At 34.9% G+C, this 19,101-nt stretch overlaps 1 protein-coding gene across 4 annotated transcripts in view; it reads right to left on the minus strand.

Moving 5' to 3' along the window:
• TXNDC16 (thioredoxin domain containing 16) overlaps window positions 1–19,101 on the minus strand; it is a 139,267-nt gene that overhangs the window by 27,513 nt on the left and 92,653 nt on the right. For all 4 annotated transcript variants that reach the window (XM_045450968.1, XM_045450967.1, XM_045450969.1 and 1 more), the window contains 5 exons: window positions 17,544–17,712; window positions 17,061–17,197; window positions 9,974–10,058; window positions 8,201–8,339; window positions 3,719–3,879 (listed from right to left, as the gene is read on the minus strand). In XM_045450968.1, the coding sequence (XP_045306924.1) occupies window positions 3,719–3,879; window positions 8,201–8,339; window positions 9,974–10,058; window positions 17,061–17,197; window positions 17,544–17,712 (691 nt within the window). The remainder of the gene's footprint in view (window positions 1–3,718; window positions 3,880–8,200; window positions 8,340–9,973; window positions 10,059–17,060; window positions 17,198–17,543; window positions 17,713–19,101) is intronic.

Raw genomic sequence — 19,101 nt, forward strand, 5'->3', positions numbered from 1 at the left:
ATCACTCCTCATCAGGGAAATACAAATCAAAACCACACGGAGATACCACCTCACGCCAGTCAGAGTGGCCAAAATGAACAAATCAGGAGACTAAAGATGCTGGAGAGGATGTGGAGAAACCGGAACCTCTTGCACTGTTGGTGGGAATGCAAACTGGTGCAGCTGCTCTGGAAAACAGTGTGGAGTTTTCTCAAAAAATTAAAAATAGACCTACCCTATGACCCAGCAATTGCACTAGTAGGTATTTATCCAAGGGATACAGGAGTGCTGATGTACAGGGGCACTTGTACCCCAATGTTTATAGCAGCACTTTCAACAATAGCCAAATTATGGAAAGAACCTAAATATCCATCAACTAATGAATGGATAAAGAAAAAATAGTTTATATATACAATGGAGTACTACATGGCAATGAGAAAGAATGAAATATGGCCTTCTGTAGCAATGTGGATGGAACTGGAGAGTGTTTTGCTAAGTGAAATAAGTCATACAGAGAAAGAGAGATACCATATGTTTTCACTCTTATGTGGATCCTGAGAAACTTAAAAGATCATGGAGGATGGGAACAGGGAAAAAAAAAAAAAAAAGTTAGGGAGGGAGCCAAACCATAAGAGACTCTTAAAAACAGAATAAACTGAGGGTTGATAGGTGGTGGGAGGGAGGGGAAAGAGGGTGATGGGCATTGAGGAGGGCACCTGTTGGGATGAGCACTGGGTGTTGTATGGAAACCAATTTAAAAATGAATTTCATATTAAAAACATTTTTTTAGGGGTGCCTGGGTGGCTCAGTTGGTTGAGTGTCTGACTTGAGCTCAGGTCATGATCTCAAGGTCCATGAGTTCAAGCCCCACATCAGATACTGTGCTGACAGCTCAGAGCCTGGAAACTGCTTCAGTTTTTCTGTCTCCCTCTCTCTCTGCCCCTCTCCTGAGGCACTCTGTTTCTCTCTCTCTCAAACATTAAAAAAATTAAAAAAAAATTTTTTTTAAGATGCCCAGCTTTCCTGAAACATCACATTCCACATTATGGAAAACAGTGTTTTACTGTGAGATACCTACAAATATAATTACCCTGGGGGAAATTTGTCTTAAGCAGTAGACTGTCAGTGAACTCTTCATAGAAAAAAATGTACACTGCCTCATTCTTCTAATTTTTCAAATAAATTAAAAATGAACTTTTCATCTAATGCATTTGAACAATGGATAGTGTGTAGATATGTGAACTGTGTTCACAGACATTAAATGTACACTCACACTCTTTCTCTCTCAGAATAAATAAAAATATAGAAAAAAGAAAGGAAGAAAAATGCCAAAGTATCACAACGTTTATTTTTCTGTATATGCCAAATTTTCCTCAATGGACATCAATTAATTTTTTTTTAAGTTTATTTTTAGAGAGAGAGCGCACAAATGAGATAGGGGCAGAGAGAGAGAGAATTCCAAGTAGACTCCACACTGTCAGCACAGAGCTTGATACCAGGCTCAGTCTCACAAACCATGAGATCATGACTTGAACCAAAGCCAGACACTTAGCCCGTTGAGACATGCAGGGACCCAAATTACTTTAAAAATGAGAAAAATTACTACATCTCACAATCTGCATGACATGAAAGCAAAGGCAACAAAAGTAAAATAAATAAGTGGGACTACATCCAATTAAAAAGCTTCTGCATATGGGTACCTGGATGGCTCAGTCGATTGAGCTTCTGATACCTGATTTGGGCTCAGGTCATGATCCCAGGGTCAAGAGATTGAGTGCCAAGTCAGGCTTTGTGCTGAGCATGGAGCCTGCTTAAGATTCTCTCTCTCTCTCTCTCTCTCTCTCTCTCTCTCTCTCTCTCTCCCCTTTCCCCCACTCACTCGTTCTCAAAATCTTCTACAGACAAAGGAAACCATCTACTAAAATAAAAGGTAAACTTTGCAACGAGAGAAAATATTTGCAAATCACATATGTGGTAAGGGGTGAATATCTAAATGAGGGAAGAACTCACATAACAGCAAAAAACACCAATAATCCAATTAAAAATGGGCAGAGGAATTGAATAGACATTTTTACAAAGAAGACATAAAGATGGCCAAAAGGTACATGAAAAGATGTTCAAGATGAGTAATATTAAGGAAATTCAAACCAAAACCACAATGAGATATCACCTCAAACCTGTTAATATGGCTGGTATCAAAAAGACAAACGATAACAAGTATTGTTGAGGATGTGAACAAAAGGGAACCTTCAAGAACTGGTGGTAGGAATGTATATTGGTGCAACCACTGTTGAAAACAGAGGAGGTTCCTCAAAAAATTGAAAATAGAACTACCATATGACCTAGCAATTCTACTTCTGGGTATGTAGCCAAAGGATATAAAAACGAGACAGTAAAGAAATACATGCATTCCCATGCTTATTGCAGCATTATTTGCAACAGCCAAGATAGCAGAAACAACCTAAGTGTCTGTCAACAAATGAATGGATAAAGATGGAATATTATTCATCCATGAAAAAGAAGAAAATCCTGCCATTTGCTACAACATGGATGGACTCAGGGCATTCCACTAAGTGAAATAAGGCAGACATAGAAAGACAAATACTTCTACGTGAAAAGTCTAAAAAAGTCAAACTCACAGAAACAGAAGAAAAGTTGTTGCTGGGGACTGGGGGTTGGGAGAAATAGGAAGAGGATGGGGAAAGGAACAAACTCTCAGCTACAAGATGAATGAGGTCTGATGATCTCATGTATAAATGGTGAGTACAGTTGGTAATACTATATAGTTGAAATTTGCTAAGACAACAGAACTTAAATCTTAGTCCCCCTCCCCCCGAAAATTAAACATATATATATACATTTTTAAAGTCCCCTGCAATTACCACATTCTTATCAATAAGGTTGCTTATGTTTGTGAGTAATTGTTTTATATATTTGGGGGCTCCCGTATTCGGCGCATAGACATTTATAATTGTTAGCTCTTCCTGATGCATAGACCCTGTAATTATTATATAATGCCCTTCTTCATCTCTTGTTACAGCCTTTAATTTAAACTCTAGTTTGTCTAAGTATGGCTACTGCAGCTTTCTTTTGACTTCCAGTAGCATGATAGATAGTTCTCTATTCCCTCACTTTCAATCTTAAGGTGTCCTCAGGTCTAAAGTGAGTCTCTTGTAGACAGCAAATAGATGGGTCTTGTTTTTTTATCCATTCTGATACCCTATGTCTTTTGGTTGGCGCATTTAGTCCATTTACATTCAGTGTTATTATAGAAAGATATGGCTTTAGAGTCATTGTGATGTCTGTATGTTTTATGCTTGTAGCAATGTCTCTGGTACTTTGTCTCACAGGATCCCCCTTAGGATCTCTTGTAGGGCATATATATACATTTTTAAATGTTTGATGTAATGAATATGTTACTTAGATGGAGGAATCCTTTCAAAATGTATACATGTTTCAAATCACCACAATGTACACTTTAAATATCCTAAAATTTTGTCAATTACACCTCAATGGATCTGAAAAAAAAAAAAAATACCAGTCAACAAAATAAAATTCATCGTAGAAAAGAATTCAATCTAAAACAAGGTCATCTTTTAGTTACTAAAATATCCTGATAATATACACACTCGTCCCATATTAACTCCAAAGGTACAGTTAGAGAGTTTCATTTCCTAATGAAAATGTAGTAATTACAGTTTCTTACCTTTTGCATATTAAAAAATAAAAATATACTTACAGATTTAACCAGCAAGGGGTAAGTGAATCCAAGTGTTTCTCTTTTACCAGCGTCAATATTGCTTTTGTATACTGAGGATTTATGCTGCCATCACTGAATAAAATAAGTAATGGTTTCTGAAGTCTTAAATAAACGGGAAGGTTTTCCACAGTTATTTCTGGCTATTAAAAAAAAAGAAAAAAAACATGGAAAATGATGAGGCATAAAATAGAAAATAATGTTCAGATCAATCATGCAAGTTTAGTCTATAAAATGTAATTAAAACATATTTAAGTGGAGATTTTGCTTTAGTGACTAAACCTGTGACTATCAAGAACTTTTCATTTTTTTACAATTTTTAAAAATGTTTATCTTTGGGAGAGACTGACAGAGAGAAAGGGAGGGAGAAAGCGGGGTAGGAGCAGAGAGAGAGAGACACACACACACACACACACACACACACACACACACACACACACACAGAATCTGAAGCAGTCTCCAGGCTCTGAGCTGTCGGCACAGAGCCTGACGCAGGGCTCAAACCCACAAACCACCAGATCATAACCTGAGCCAAAGTCGGACACTTAACCGACTGAGTCACCCAGGCACCCCTCAAGAGCTTTTTATTTAAGCCCACTTTATCTTAATGAGTTATTTAAAAAAAAAAAAAAAAAGGGGGTGCCTGGGTGGCGCAGTCGGTTAAGCGTCCGACTTCAGCCAGGTCACGATCTCGCGGTCCGTGAGTTCGAGCCCCGCGTCAGGCTCTGGGCTGATGGCTCAGAGCCTGGAGCCTGTTTCCGATTCTGTGTCTCCCTCTCTCTCTGCCCCTCCCCCGTTCATGCTCTGTCTCTCTCTGTCCCAAAAATAAATAAATGTTGAAAAAAAAAAATTAAAAAAAAAAAAAAAGTACAAATTTCAAAATAACTTAAACTCCCTGTTTTACAAGGATGTAACACTTCTAATAACTTCTTATGCTAAAATCTGGACCAGATTAGCCAACATGTGACATATGACAAACAAAACTCTTATTGTATCTAACATTAAATATCAGCATTTCTTTTTTCAAAAATTTTAAGATATCTTTCAACATCTATGATTCCTTAAAAATCTTATTTTGTTTCAATATTACAGATTTTAGTGTAATATTATAAAAAACATGTTTACACAAATAAAAACATCAGTCTCATTTCTTTTCTTTTTCTTTTTCTTTTTTTTTTGGTTTAAGCTAAATACCAGGCTCTGGTATGTAGTTTTCCTTATTTAGTTCTCAGAGCCACTTTCCTCTGTCAATTCTCATTTTTCTTCTAATTCTTTCTCTTACACACTCAAAATCCTCTTCTTATACATTCCTCTTTCCTATCTTAGATCCTCTCTTCTCCAAATTTCCCTATGTTGTCTTCTTATATTAACTATCATCTTTCATCATCTTTCATCTTCTATATGAGTTCCATCCCCTTCATAAAATTGACACATCTCATCAGGCTAGCAGATCTCCTCACTCTGAACAGATTTGAAACATTAAGGGAGATAGAGCCACCTGAACTACAAAGCTCAAGATGTGATGCTGGATACTGAATCAAAAAGAACCAAGATACTTTACTTTCCCTGCTCTCAAAGAGCTCATACTTTAGAGGAGGAGACAGGTACACAAACTGCTATGATCCAAGAAAGAATTAACGTATGACAATAAAATTAAGCTAAGGAAACAAAGTAGGGAAGCTCATGGATGACTTCAGAAGTGATATCTGATCTGGTCTTGGGCAAAAACCAAGATCTTGACAGAAGAAGGCAAAAACCAAGATCTTGACAGAATCCTGACAGAGCCAGGATTCCAGATATAGGGAGCATTGTGGGGACAGGCAGAGAGGTGTGAAGGGATACATGCCATCTGGTAACAGTAGGAGTGAAGCATGCCAGACTTAGGCATGCAAGAGGCAAATGTGGCCATAAGACCAGATGGTAAAATGTCTTGGTAGGTTTTCTAACTCCCAGGAATACTGAGAAGATCTGGAATCAAATGAGTGACATGGTTAGGTCTGTTTTAGAAAGATGACTAACTAGAATACACATTTGTGAAAAGACACACAGGTGACACATTTCAGGGAAGAAAGACTAAGAGTTCTGTGGGTTTAGGAGAAAAGATCAGAAACTTCAATTTTGGAATCATCAGCTGGTATAATGATAGTAGAAATTATGGGTATGGATAAAATTTCCTAAAGAAAAAACAGCGAAAGAAGAAAAAGGGGTTGAAGATGTAATTCTAGAGTGGCCAGAGGGTTGAAGAAGGTATCTGGAATTGCAAAAGCCAGAAGAATAGAGAATTTTGAGAAGGAAAAGCATTGTCAATGGTTTTGGTTGCTACTTACAGGAAAGGTCATCAAACATGGTAACTGGAAGGTGTCCTTTGGCTATTTGAGTATACAAGAGGCTGTAACTTATGCATAGTAAAACCATAAAAAAGGAACTCAATGTATCTGAGAAAAGTGCTAGAACTATTTGTTCAGAAGGATGTTTAAATGTGACAGCCTTGGATAGATCATTGCTCATGTAGTTAATTATCATGTTTTTCAGATTTGGGCATATTTCCCTGGCCTAATTTGTCATCAGTTTCATCATGCCATATAAAAAAAGTTTACTGTCTGGTCATCCAGTCCTCTTCCCTATCCAGATGAAGAAACCAAAGTCTTTCTAGTACTTCAGTGCAGGCCAGGAGATGAGCTTGCAGCTGGCTGGCTGCTACATACTCTCATTTAAATCTCCCAACACAGAGAAGCTTTAAGAAATGTAACAACCACTTGAGGGTTTTAGAATTTATGGAAAGGTCATAAACTAAAAGCAAAACAATTTTTATTACAGCTGTTCAGTTTTTAGTTGAATGCTGCAAACCAAAACATTGTAAACTGAAATACTGCCACAATGCTTATCACATGTGCCTTAAAAATAAACAGATTCTGATAGTTGCTAAGTTTGCCCAAACTTTCTCAGCCATAAAGCATATAATCTTAACAAAAAAATAGATACCAATTTTTATATATTACGCAAAGATGAAAGAGTAAAATGTTCAAATTTCCTCTTGTACAAAATAGGAATAAGTATTAGCAGCCTTAAACATACACACGCCCTCTGGACTAGCAATTCAAATTCTGTGAATTTACCATGATTATGTAATCATGGAAACACCCAAAGATTATCCTCAAGGTTGGTCCCTGAGTAAAATAAAACTAAAGACAAATATTCCACAACAGGAAATTAAACAAATTGTGGTTTTTTAGTACAACAGAATATTATGTAGATACTAAAAAAACATTGTGTGTGTGTCTTCATTTCTTGATGGAAATATCTCTTAAGATAAAAAGACAATCACATATATACACATGGGATTTTTTTTAATTTTGGGAAAATATTTCCCCCAATTTTAAATTTGGTTAAAGAGGTTACAGCTGATTTCAATTTTTTTCTTTCATAGTTTTCTGTATTGTCTGGGAGAAAAAAGGTAAAGGCTGATAATAATTCCAAAAATATTACACTATGTTTATGGCTAAATAAATATTCATTTAATATGTCATTGAAGACAAAAATGTTACTTTAATAATTTGGAAAACTACATCATGAAAATATTAATGATTTGACTAATTACAACCTGTAACTTGAATGGGGGAGGGAACAGAACCAATGCCACAAAAACACTTAATAAAGGCTACAGCCATTAATTTAACCTAAAATGTAATGTCATTTAGATTATCATGGCAAGAAACATAGTAACAGGAGGATGGTCATTATTTACTGCTGATTATAATGCTTATGTCACTTTAGAAATATAGAAAAGCATAAACTTGTTACATTCTAGCTATGTTTAATAAAATGCGAAAACAAGTGAAATCAAGAAAAGCACGTTAAAAGTGTCATGCCCTTGAATCCACTATTTTCAAAGGAAGCACTGGAAAAGGCCTTTCATAAGACACTACTTTGTTCTAAAACTGTATAAATAAGAATCTTAGCTAACATTTGTTTAATGTTTACCAGTGGCCAAACACTACCCAAAACACTGTACACAGGTCTCATTTGGTTCTCATGATAAGTCTCTGCAGCAGGTACTACTACCAACTACATTTTACACATGTGGAAAGTGAGGCACAGAGAAGTTAACAAAGAGCCAGTAAGGAAACTAGCAAGGATTTAAACTTAGGCAGTCTGACTCCCCAGAATCCATGTGCTCTATACCAAGTTTCAGCCTAGGTTGAGTACTTCCTTCAACTAGCCATCAGCTACACTAGTCTCCACAGTAAAAAAAATCATCCAAAAACATGTAAACTTTTGGCAGTGGACTAGAGAAGCTATATTCATAATGAGTGAACAAAACAGAGCAACCCAATGAATTTTCAGCTCACAAAACATCATGCCCTCTGCCAAAAAAAGCTGGAAAATTGTGTATTAAAATATACTATTTTTAACTCTTCTAGATTCTCTATTTCAAATAATATCCTTATTATAAAATACACTCACAAATGTCTCCAGTAATGCATTTGTCACTATTTGAACTATGTCTTGCACACGGGAGTTAGCGAATGGAATGCTCTCTACTTTGCCCTCTTTGTGTCTGGCCAGCAGCAGAGCTGGAAGTGTTGCCCCATATTTATTTGACCTGTGGAGAAACGTAGTATTAAAATTTCCAATAAAATATAGCAAGTCATCAAAAACAAATAATTACACCAAGAGGTCAGATTGGGAGGCAGCAAATGAGAAGCCCTACTACTAAGGAAGAAATGAACTCAATTTGCAGGCAAATTTATCTTCTTTGTGAGGCTGTCTGAAGAAATTTAGGAGCCTTGACAACCTAGATTAAAAGAAAGCAACAGATAATAATCTAGACAGATTCTTTTTTTTTTTCTAGACAACTTACTCATCAAGAAAATGTCTAAATAGGATTAGGAACATACTGAATGGTTCTCAATCTTTTTGGACTGCTCACCATACTGCTAAGCAAGGAGACAAGCATTTATTAGAAACCTACTATTTGCCAGGCACTCTTTTAGATGCCTTTAGTTTTCACTTAACCCCAGAACAGCCCTATAATGTAAGCCACTATCACCCCCATTTTATAGATGAGGAAACCAGGACTCAGAGAGTGATAAATGGCAGAGACAGGATTCAAACTGAGGTGCCCCAGATATAAACTCTATGCTCTCTCCACTGTAACACAGCCTAAATCTGCTCCTTCTTACCACTACTTTTGCTAACTAAACTAAAGGGAAATCACTAAACAGAAAAAAATGATTTCTGTAAAACCACCCCTGAAGTAGTCACATTTATATGATGTAAAAACTGATGCTAGAACCAAGTATAAACATAATATTATAAACATTAGTGGACAGTCCAGCCTTTAGATTACCTCTTAAGCTGATCATTTGGTTATAAATAAAACATACTCTGAAAACTACTGGTCTAGCACTTTGGATCTTAGTTTAATGCACAATGACAGCAGAACAGAACATAGTGGGTGACTATCCATGTATCAGGTGAATAAGTCTCTTATTTCTTAAAGATCTGGAGTTCAGTATTTACTTTTCAAAAGTCATTGACTTCATGGGCAGAAATGGAGCTTGATCAGCAAAAGTATACATCACCAGTGTTCATGATGGAAGATTTAAGCTCAGAAATCACAATTAGGAATACTATAATAAGCAAGATAAACTAGGGAGGGGGCTTACTAACTCCATCTGGACTTGAAAACAAGCCATTAAGGCAGAATGTGATATAGATGTATTACTGTATGTATTGTATATGTAATAATCTCCAAATGTTTAGTCCTTCATTCTGAGGCAAGTGAAATATCTGAGTTCCACATTCTACAAATAAAGCAACTTACATGGCTAAAAGAGCAACAACATGGGGAAATTCTCATTTTTATATATACCTTGGTGGCAAATCAAAACCTGGACACTTGAAGCAGTAAAATTCCCCCCAAAACTATGACAATTTCAGAGAACCAAAGCTGCAGATAATAGAACCCAAACCGGAAAAATTTTTATAGAAAGATAAAGTATTATGAATCCAAGGTTGCCCCTGTAGGGACTCTAGCCTAAAGCAAAAGAATATCTAAGAATTCTAAATAGCCAGATGCTGCTGCCCAGATCTTCTTACAAGGAAATTAAACATTTAATTAAAAATCAAAGTTAGTTATATTGCTGCCCTATTTTCCTTCAACTGTGTAAAAACTAGCAATGTATTATTTTGCAAACTTCTTCCTCTCTAAAATTAGAAGACCAATAAACTTACAGTATCAAAACATCTTCTTCAGAATAAATTCCAGTGATAACACATCCTCTTAGGTAGTTTCCCGCTTTGGTGAAATCTTCTTTTGCTATAAATACATAGACAAGACAAAAATCTGAAACCTTTAAAATTATGTGTGCTATTCAACCGATGGACAGATTTATAAATGATTGTGCTTTATTAGAAATTAATTATAAAGATAAATATTTACAGGTAGATCTTATATAACTTAGTGGTTCTAAAATCGGTGTTCTTTTTATGACATTTGATTACTATAGAAATGTAAATTGATATAATGCAATTATGGTTCCCTAAACAAATGTACTGTAAATGTGATTTATCAGATTTACAGCACTCTAATCATACAGAGTTACTGAATAAATATTTGTTGCTTTTTAATTTACACTCTAAGGTGGGTAAATAGAGTTGGTTGCCTTATATATAGTTTGGAAAGAGAAGGAGATATGTGAAATAATGTGCGCACTGTCATTACAAAATCTAAAAGTACCTATATGCACAGAAAAAATAGAAGATTAGAAATTATAGTCCTTTAATAATGTCTGTGTTAGGATTCTGCAATTATGAGGGATTTGTATCTTTTTTTATTTCCTGTATTTTCTGTAATGGGTTTTTGTTACTTTTGAACCTTGATTAATTTATGTGTCAGTCTTTTCTCATTTGTTAGGATATTTAAAAATTATTATTTCTATAGCATTCTGAATACAGTATCATAGGTAATAGTATATTCTGATTCATGTTAATGACTATCTTGTAACCAAGAAGCAACTGTGAATTAAATACTTGCAGACCAATGAGAAAAGAGCAGAGGAAAACTTATATAAATGATGTATTCTTGCCAAGTGAAGACCAAATGATAATTTAGCTCACTACAAGGAAGGTTCATGGCAGTTCAAACAGAAAATTCATGATGGAAGAATTGAGTCATAAAGCACCTCGTGCTCTGGACATGCTGAACCCAAAAGATCTGTACCTTAGCAGTCACGACTATATCTCTGGTGTGAGCATCAGCACTCTTACCATCAGGTAACCACAAGGTTATGTTCTCTAAAAAGGATGCATACTTTCCACAAGACTGAGAAACACTGCAGGAAAGCCAACTTACTAAAGTGGCACAGTCAGCTAGTAGGCAGCATTCAGAGCTATTTATAACCATGAATTTAATGAGAAACTGTTACTATCACAGAAAATGTTTTCTAAAGCCTGTGTTACACCAAAGCAGAAAAGGTACATATGAAAAAAACTGGAAAGAACTGAGTCCCTATACTTTCATTTCTAAGAGAAAACAGAGCTAAATTCTGGTCAATAATTGATGATCATTAGCTAAAGCAATGACATAATGGAACCTGTTTCAGCTTCTTTTCTTTTTCGGTAAAGAACAGTGGAAAATTACACTAATATTTCCATGTACTTTCCTCACACAGAAGCCTCTCTACTCATGAATACGTTTCTTAAAAGGCTCTTCACAAATTTACTTGCTCATAATGGAAGCATTTAAGACTATAGAAACATATCCACTTCTACTAAACCAGACTGCCAGTTATCCTCTGAACACTTAAAACCAAGCATATTCTCCTCCTTGGTGAAAACAGCATATATGTCAGAATATACTGCAACCCCAAGTATAAAAAAATAATCAGTTAATCTAAATAAAAAGGTTTTTAAATCACAATAAATGTGGGATTTATTGATAGTTATAATTAATATAACTGGGATGTAATAATAGTTATAATATTTAGTTGTGTAACTATAAACATGTTTTAATTGCATAAAATAAATACAGTAGTTTAGCAATACTGTTTCCCCACTATCACATTTTATTGAATAGTTACATTTATACACACACATATATACACATACTACTACACACACTTATTTTTTTAGCTCTGTCAACAAGAGTTGAGAAACAAGAGCCCTCCAGTAACTAAAAGCACTCCTAATCCCTAGATCTTGGTTTCTGAATTCAATGTCCCACTAAAAGGAACCTAGACTCTTGGAGAAATGGCTGATCCCACAAATGAAACTGGGAACATCTTGTGCCAAAAGGACATACTGAAAGAATGACGGACACATGTCAAAAGGACACAGGAGTCAGATTGAAGGGGCTCCCACTGACCAAATCTGAGATGTTAGCAAATGAATGATTGTAACTGATTATAACCCACTGAATAAAATAAGAACTCAGGTGTCCATACTGAAAAACAAACAAATTAGAAGGAAAAGCTCTTACAGGAGAACTATTTGAGTATGTATATAGAAGGAACAGGGAGTTAGAAATTTTCCACTGGCAACCATCATAGTGATAGCTCTTTCAAGCAATGGATTCTAACATTGGAGTGCAAAAGTATAATGAGAAACAGGACGTTTACAAAGTCTTACATTCTATCCCCACAACATACTTATTAATTACAGAGGGAAAAAAACAGACAGAGACCTCGCAGATACAACAATGGACAAAGGAGACATTTTCGCCCTCATTGAATTCGCATTATATTAATCGTTAAATCATTAGAATCGGGGCGCCTGGGTGGCTCAGTCGGTGAAGCGTCCGACTTCGGCTCAGGTCATGATCTCACAGTTCGTGAGTTCGAGCCCCGCGTCGGGCTCTGTGCTGACGGCTCGGAGCCTGGAGCCTGTTTCAGATTCTGTGTCTCCCTCTCTCTCTGCCCCTCCCCTGCTCATGCTCTGTCTCTCTCTGTCTCAAAAATAAACATTGAAAAAATTTTTTTTAAATCATTAGAATCTACATGAACAATAAATCAGTATCTGATATAAAATAACTGCACAGTAAATGTCAGTAGTTATATTTATGAGTCAAATACAAATGCACATAAAATGTTAATGAATTCATAGTAGCCTTTTACTGTTACACATTTTCTCATTCAATAGATATTGAAAGTACAGTAACTATCACCTGGACATCTGCAAAAAACAAAAACAACAAAAAGAGAAATGAATACCTGACTGAAAAGTCTGAGAACAATCAATCTAGTGAAATAATAAAAAAGCATTGTCCCCAGATTACATCATTCTGGCACAGCAAAACGATCTCTATATATTATAACACTATACCTTTGACTTGTGTTGAGAGACAATTATACGTAAATCTTATCATTTGTACAAAATTATCATAAAGTATACTGTTCCCTGTGCTGATCTCTTACATAGAAGATATATGTAAAATCCCTCTCAGCATTTACAATCAGGGAAAAGTTTTCTCTGTGGATGAGTCAGCATCCTAACTTTTATGTTGCCATTTATCATATAACGATGATTAGCTGGCAAAAATTTCATCTTTCTGTTTCCAGTTGATACCAGATTACTTAAGGTTAAGTTTTATGATCAACTGCAGTGTTTTCAAAGTATTCTACATAATTATCCCCTACTCTTTTATGGCTTAACTCTTATTCTTGTTTTAATGATTTTATTGTATGTGTACTTTTTATTATCTAAAGACCTTAATCCTTTTTGGAAGGAGGCCCAGAGTAAATAATAAATGACAACCTCAGGGCACCAGAGGTAGACAGAAGACAAAGTCAACGGTGGAAGCAAAAACATTAGAAAGGCAAAAATACAGGAGTAAAAAATAAACTCCCTCATTTCACAATTTTTCATAAAAATACAAATGAAAAAGCTATCCCCTCTAGGATTTTGCCTTCTAAGATGGGAAGTCACAGAACACACATTCATATTCTTATCATTTCTTTCTAGTAAGTTATGTTGGCTTTTATTTTAAAAGATTGTGAAGGCCAAGTAGAGGGGAAAAATTACTAGACAGAAACTTGTAGAAAGCAAACTTAATAAGTAGATAGAAGATAGTATCCACTATCTGTAAGTTTGATGCTAGATATGGGGATATTCTTTCCATAAAAATATCCTTGAAAGATTTTATTCAGATTTGAAATTCATCTCAAATGAAAGAAAAGTAAGGGGGCAGGTTTGTTAGATAAATGCCAACAGCTAACATGATGAAAAAAGAAAAAACACCACTAAGGATTTTGTTACCTAGTCAAGAAACCATCTGTATGCAAAAGCAAGAGAATAACATTCTAAGCAATATTACCAGTTAGGAAGAATGCCCTGTGTACCTTTCCTTTAAAACTTATTGTAGGACATTCCTATGAAGCTAGAAAAAAATAGTCTAAAAATAGAGAAGATGTGATATCAAAAGAACACTCTAGTCTATGATGCTATCTATGTAAAACTAACAAGGTAAAATTAATTGCTATCAGCAATGTATCAACGCGGAATGAAAAAAAAAAAACAAAACATTAATTTGGGGCTCCTGGGTGGCTCAGTCAGTTAAACTTCTGACTACGGCTCAGGTCATGATCTTGTTTCGTGAGTTCGAGCCCCACGTCAGGCTCCAGGCTGTGGAGCCTGCTTTGGATTCTGTGTCTCCCTCTGTCTCTCTGTCCCTTCCCTGCTCGCTCGCTCTCTCTCTCTCTCTCAGAAAATGAATAAAACATTTTAAAAAAATAAAAAAAAAAAAAAAAACATTTGAAATGCATCAAAAATAAGATGAAGTAATTGATGGATGGATGGAAGGATGGATAGATGCACAGGCATGTGCTAAGTCAAGTACAATTTAAATGCTAATAGTAGAAACTAGATGATGGGTATATGGCTGTTCACTATAAAATCAACTTTTGCTTTAAGTTTGAAATTTTTCATAATAAAATGCTAGAAAAATGCAAAAAATTCAAAGAGAAATACATAATGCAAAAAAAAAAGTTCAAGAATAATGATAATCTGAGTTTACAATACAAGACTATAGAAGCCTATATAGAGAAAAAGATGACAGAAGAAATTGAAAGCATATTCCATGTAGACTAAACTAACTAAAGAGATAATAGTGAAGCATAAAACAAGCAACGGACATACAAATAAGTTGAGACAATTATGTTTAAAGAACCGAAGTTCACCTGGAAGAGTCAACAGGCAAAAAAAGGCAAACCAGAGTTGACCCAATTATATATTCAACACGTATTAAAAAACTATTATATTAGGGAGATAAAAGTGAATAAAAGAGAAAACATTTAAACAGATATATATACATACATACAGACATGGATTTAATATGGTGACAGTGGAATCAAAAAAAAGAGGGGAAAACAGATAATTAACTATTTAGACAAAAATAGAGTTGTCTCCTAACTTCATATCATGCACAAAAAATATCTAAATGGTAAAGACTTAAAAAGAAAAAAGGTCAAAGAACACAGTCAACAAGTGGAAAGGTATTCCATGGAACAGAAAGAAATATATGCAATTCATATATATGATAAGGGGTTAATTTCCAGAATATATAAAGAATTCCTACAACTCAACAACAATAACCCGATTAAAAAATGGGCATAGGACTTGAATAGACATTTCTCCAAAGAAGATATACAAACAGCCAACAAGACATAAAAAGATGCTCAATATCACTACTTATTAGGAAAGTGAAAATCAAAACCATGATCAAGTCAAAACCTAACACCCATTAGGATGGCTACTATCAAAACAAACAAACAAACAAACAAACAGAAAATAACAAGTGTTGCTGAGGATATGGAGAAATTAGAACCCTTGTATACTACTGGTGGGAATATAAAATGGTACAGCCATTAGGGAAAACAGTATAGTGGTTCTTCAAAAATTTAAAAGTAGGACTATCATATGACACAGCAATTCCACTTCTGGGTATATATCTAAAAGAATTGAAAGCAGAGTCCTGAAGATATATTTGAACACCCATGTTCACAGAAGCATTATGCACAATAGCCAAGAGGTAAAAACAGCCCAAGTGTCCATCAACAGATGAATGGATAAGTAAAACGTGCTATATACATACAACAAAATATTATTCAGCCTTTAAAAGAAAGGAAATTCTGACATATGATACAACATGGATGAACCTTGAGGACATCATGCTAAGTAAGCCAGCCAATAAAAGACAAATACTGTATGATTCCACTTATAGGAAGTACCCAGAGTAGTCAAATTCATAGAGATACAAAGTGGAACGGAGGCGGCCAGGGACTAAGCCAACAGGGAAATGTAGAGTTGTTTAATAGGTACAGAGTTACAGTTTTGCAAAATGAAAAAGTTCTGGAGATTAGTTGTACAACAATGTAAATATACTTGTCACTAGTGAACTATATGCTGAAAAATAGTTAAGATGGTAAATTATGTTATGTGTATTTTATCACAATTTAAAAAAATATTCAAAGGAAGATAATATAGAGTAAGAAAATATTATAAATTAAAGCAAAAAGAAAATATACAGGTGAATACTAACTGATAAAGATGATAGAGATTTTCTATAATTGAAATCAATGGAAGAAATATCAAAACAATAGATTTGAAACAAATTTTAAACTGTTAAATATAAAATTATTAAACAAAGCTAAAAACCAAACTGGGGGAAAATAATTGACACAAATGACAAGAACTTAATAACCTTACTACAGAAAAATCTCATTGTAATTCATTAGACAAGCACTAAAAACCCATTTCTAAAAATGAATAACACATATAACACACAGCTTATAGAAAACATAGTTATTCTCCTTTTGGGAATTTATAAATTTATAAACTTATAAATTTATCCATTAAATGGTCTAAATTCCACACAAAGATGCATAAATAAAAATATTCTTCACAGCAAAAAGAAAAAGGAAAACAACAGGTGTTATTTGTTGGTAAATAGTTAAATTACAGTATATTTATCCAAATATACAGCCATAATGTTTTTGAAGAATACTAATCACATGGAAAAGATGAACCCATGTAATATTAAATAAAAACAGCAAGTTACTAACCTAGATACACAGTATTAGTCCAATTATATTAAAACATATTAATATGCAATACATAGGTACAAAGAAAAATGAGGGAAGGAATTACATCAAAATTTAATAACTCTAATTTTGGATTTTTGTTTTTTCTTCAAATTTCTCTGCATTTTAAAAATTCTATAATTTGAGTTCTCTATAATTTAAAAAGATACTAATTCCTTTTTAAAAGTAAAGCCAGTAAGCAAGTTTTTAACTATTACATAATTTAAAAGTTCACTTCTACTCACCTGTGGTCATGTTTGGGCTAAATAGTCCCAGCACAGACACACTAGAGTAGGGGATCAGGTCTTTATATAATTCCCCACTTAAATATTCTTCTGCTTCCTGCACAGATGTTATGTTCACTGGGCATGAAATCCTATTGCTGGATGAATATATAACTACATTCAAAATTAATTTTTAAAGATACTTTTCAGCTTGCAAAAATAAAAAATAAAACATATTGAACTTAGCAAACACTATATTCCACACGATAAATATCTGACAAAACAAAGACAATTAAATACTCTTGTAATTAAAAAAAAAATCACCCTCATTAAATAAAATTTCTATCTCCCCAAAAGTTATGTGGATAGGCTCTCCCCACCGTTTATCCTGTTATCTCAATTCATTACTCCTTAACCTATTCAAAGTATGTCAACAAAGCATGGGAATTAGAAGGTTTATAGACCTAAAATTTTTAATGTCTTAGGAAGAATGTGAATACTTACAGCAGGATAAATTTTAGGAGATCTTCAGTTCCTAACATACCAGCATAAGATACTGGGTGCTTGCCTTCCTTGTACATCTTTACAACTGGAAATTCAGTAACATTTTGCTTAGTACATAAATCAGACCAATCTGCACAGTTCACTCTAGTAAGCAGCATAGTGGATGTGCCTAAATAAAACGAAAATGCACATTTTATAAATATTAGTGTAGAAAACTCAATTGGGTAGGCTTGACAATATTTTTATTGTCCATTCTTATTTTAACCTCTCATCAGCATGAACTGTTTCTGCAGGACTCTCTCTTCCCCTGATTTTTGCAACACCTTCCCCTTCTGGCTTATTTCCCCACCTCCTCTGCTGTTCTGTTTTGGTCCCTTTTGCATGTTCTTCTGACAGCAGAGATAGGAGTTCCTCAAGGCTCAGTTTAAGTTGCCTTCTCTTGTTATACACTCTCTTCCCAGACAATCTCAGTAATTATGAACAACAGAATGAATCCTATATTTATATCTTTGACCCAGCCTCTTCCTTACAGTTCTAGACCCATGTATCCCTACTGCCTTCTGTATTTCTCTTTGAATGGAAACGTCCTCAAACTCAATACGTCTAAACCCAAATATGGTTTCCTGCCTATAGGCTGCCATTCTTACACAAATCAGAAAACAAAGTATCACCTTTAGTGTCACTCCATTCCTAAACTTCCATGTCTAGTCAAATCAATCAGCATGTCTTTTCCATCTTATCACCTAAACTTTATTTTAGAGTTTCAAGTTTTTATTTAAATCCCAGTTAGTTAACACGCAGTGTAATATTAGTTTCAGGTGTGGAATTTAGTGATTCATCACTTGCATACAACACCCACTGCTCACTTAAAAAGTTAAAAATAGAACTGCTTTACCATCCAGCAATTGCACTACTAGGTATTTACCCAAAGGATAAAAAAATAGAAATTTGAAGAGACACATGCTCCCTGATGTTTATAGCAGCACTATCAACAATAGCCAAATTACAGAAAGAGCCCAAGTGTCCATCGACTGATAAATGGATAAAGAAGAGGTGGTATATATAAATATATAAACACACACACACACACACACACACACACACACACACACACACACACACACACACACAGTGGAATATTACTCAGCCATTGAAAAGAATGAAATCTTGCCATTTGCAATGATGTGGATGGAGCTGGAGTATTATGCTGAGCGAAGTCAGTCAGTCAGAGAAAGACAAATAACATATGATATCACTCATGTGGAATTTAAGAAGAAAACAGACCACCTAAACTTTAAATACAATTTGACCTTGGGGCGCCTGGGTGGCTCAGTCGGTTGAGCATCCGACTTCGGCTGAGGTCATGATCTCATGGTTTGTGAGTTCGAGCCCTGCATCAGGCTCTGTGCTGTCAGCTCAGAGCTGGAGCCTGCTTTGGATTCTGTGTCTCCTTTTCTCTCTGCCCCTCCCCTGCTTGTGCTCTGTCTCTCAAAAATAAATAAATGTAAAAAAAAAAAATTAAATACAATTTGACCTTTGACCATGGGTTTGGAATGCA

The sequence above is a fragment of the Leopardus geoffroyi genome, chromosome B3, assembly GCF_018350155.1.
Source record: "Leopardus geoffroyi isolate Oge1 chromosome B3, O.geoffroyi_Oge1_pat1.0, whole genome shotgun sequence".
Classification (NCBI taxonomy): Eukaryota; Metazoa; Chordata; class Mammalia; order Carnivora; family Felidae; genus Leopardus; species Leopardus geoffroyi.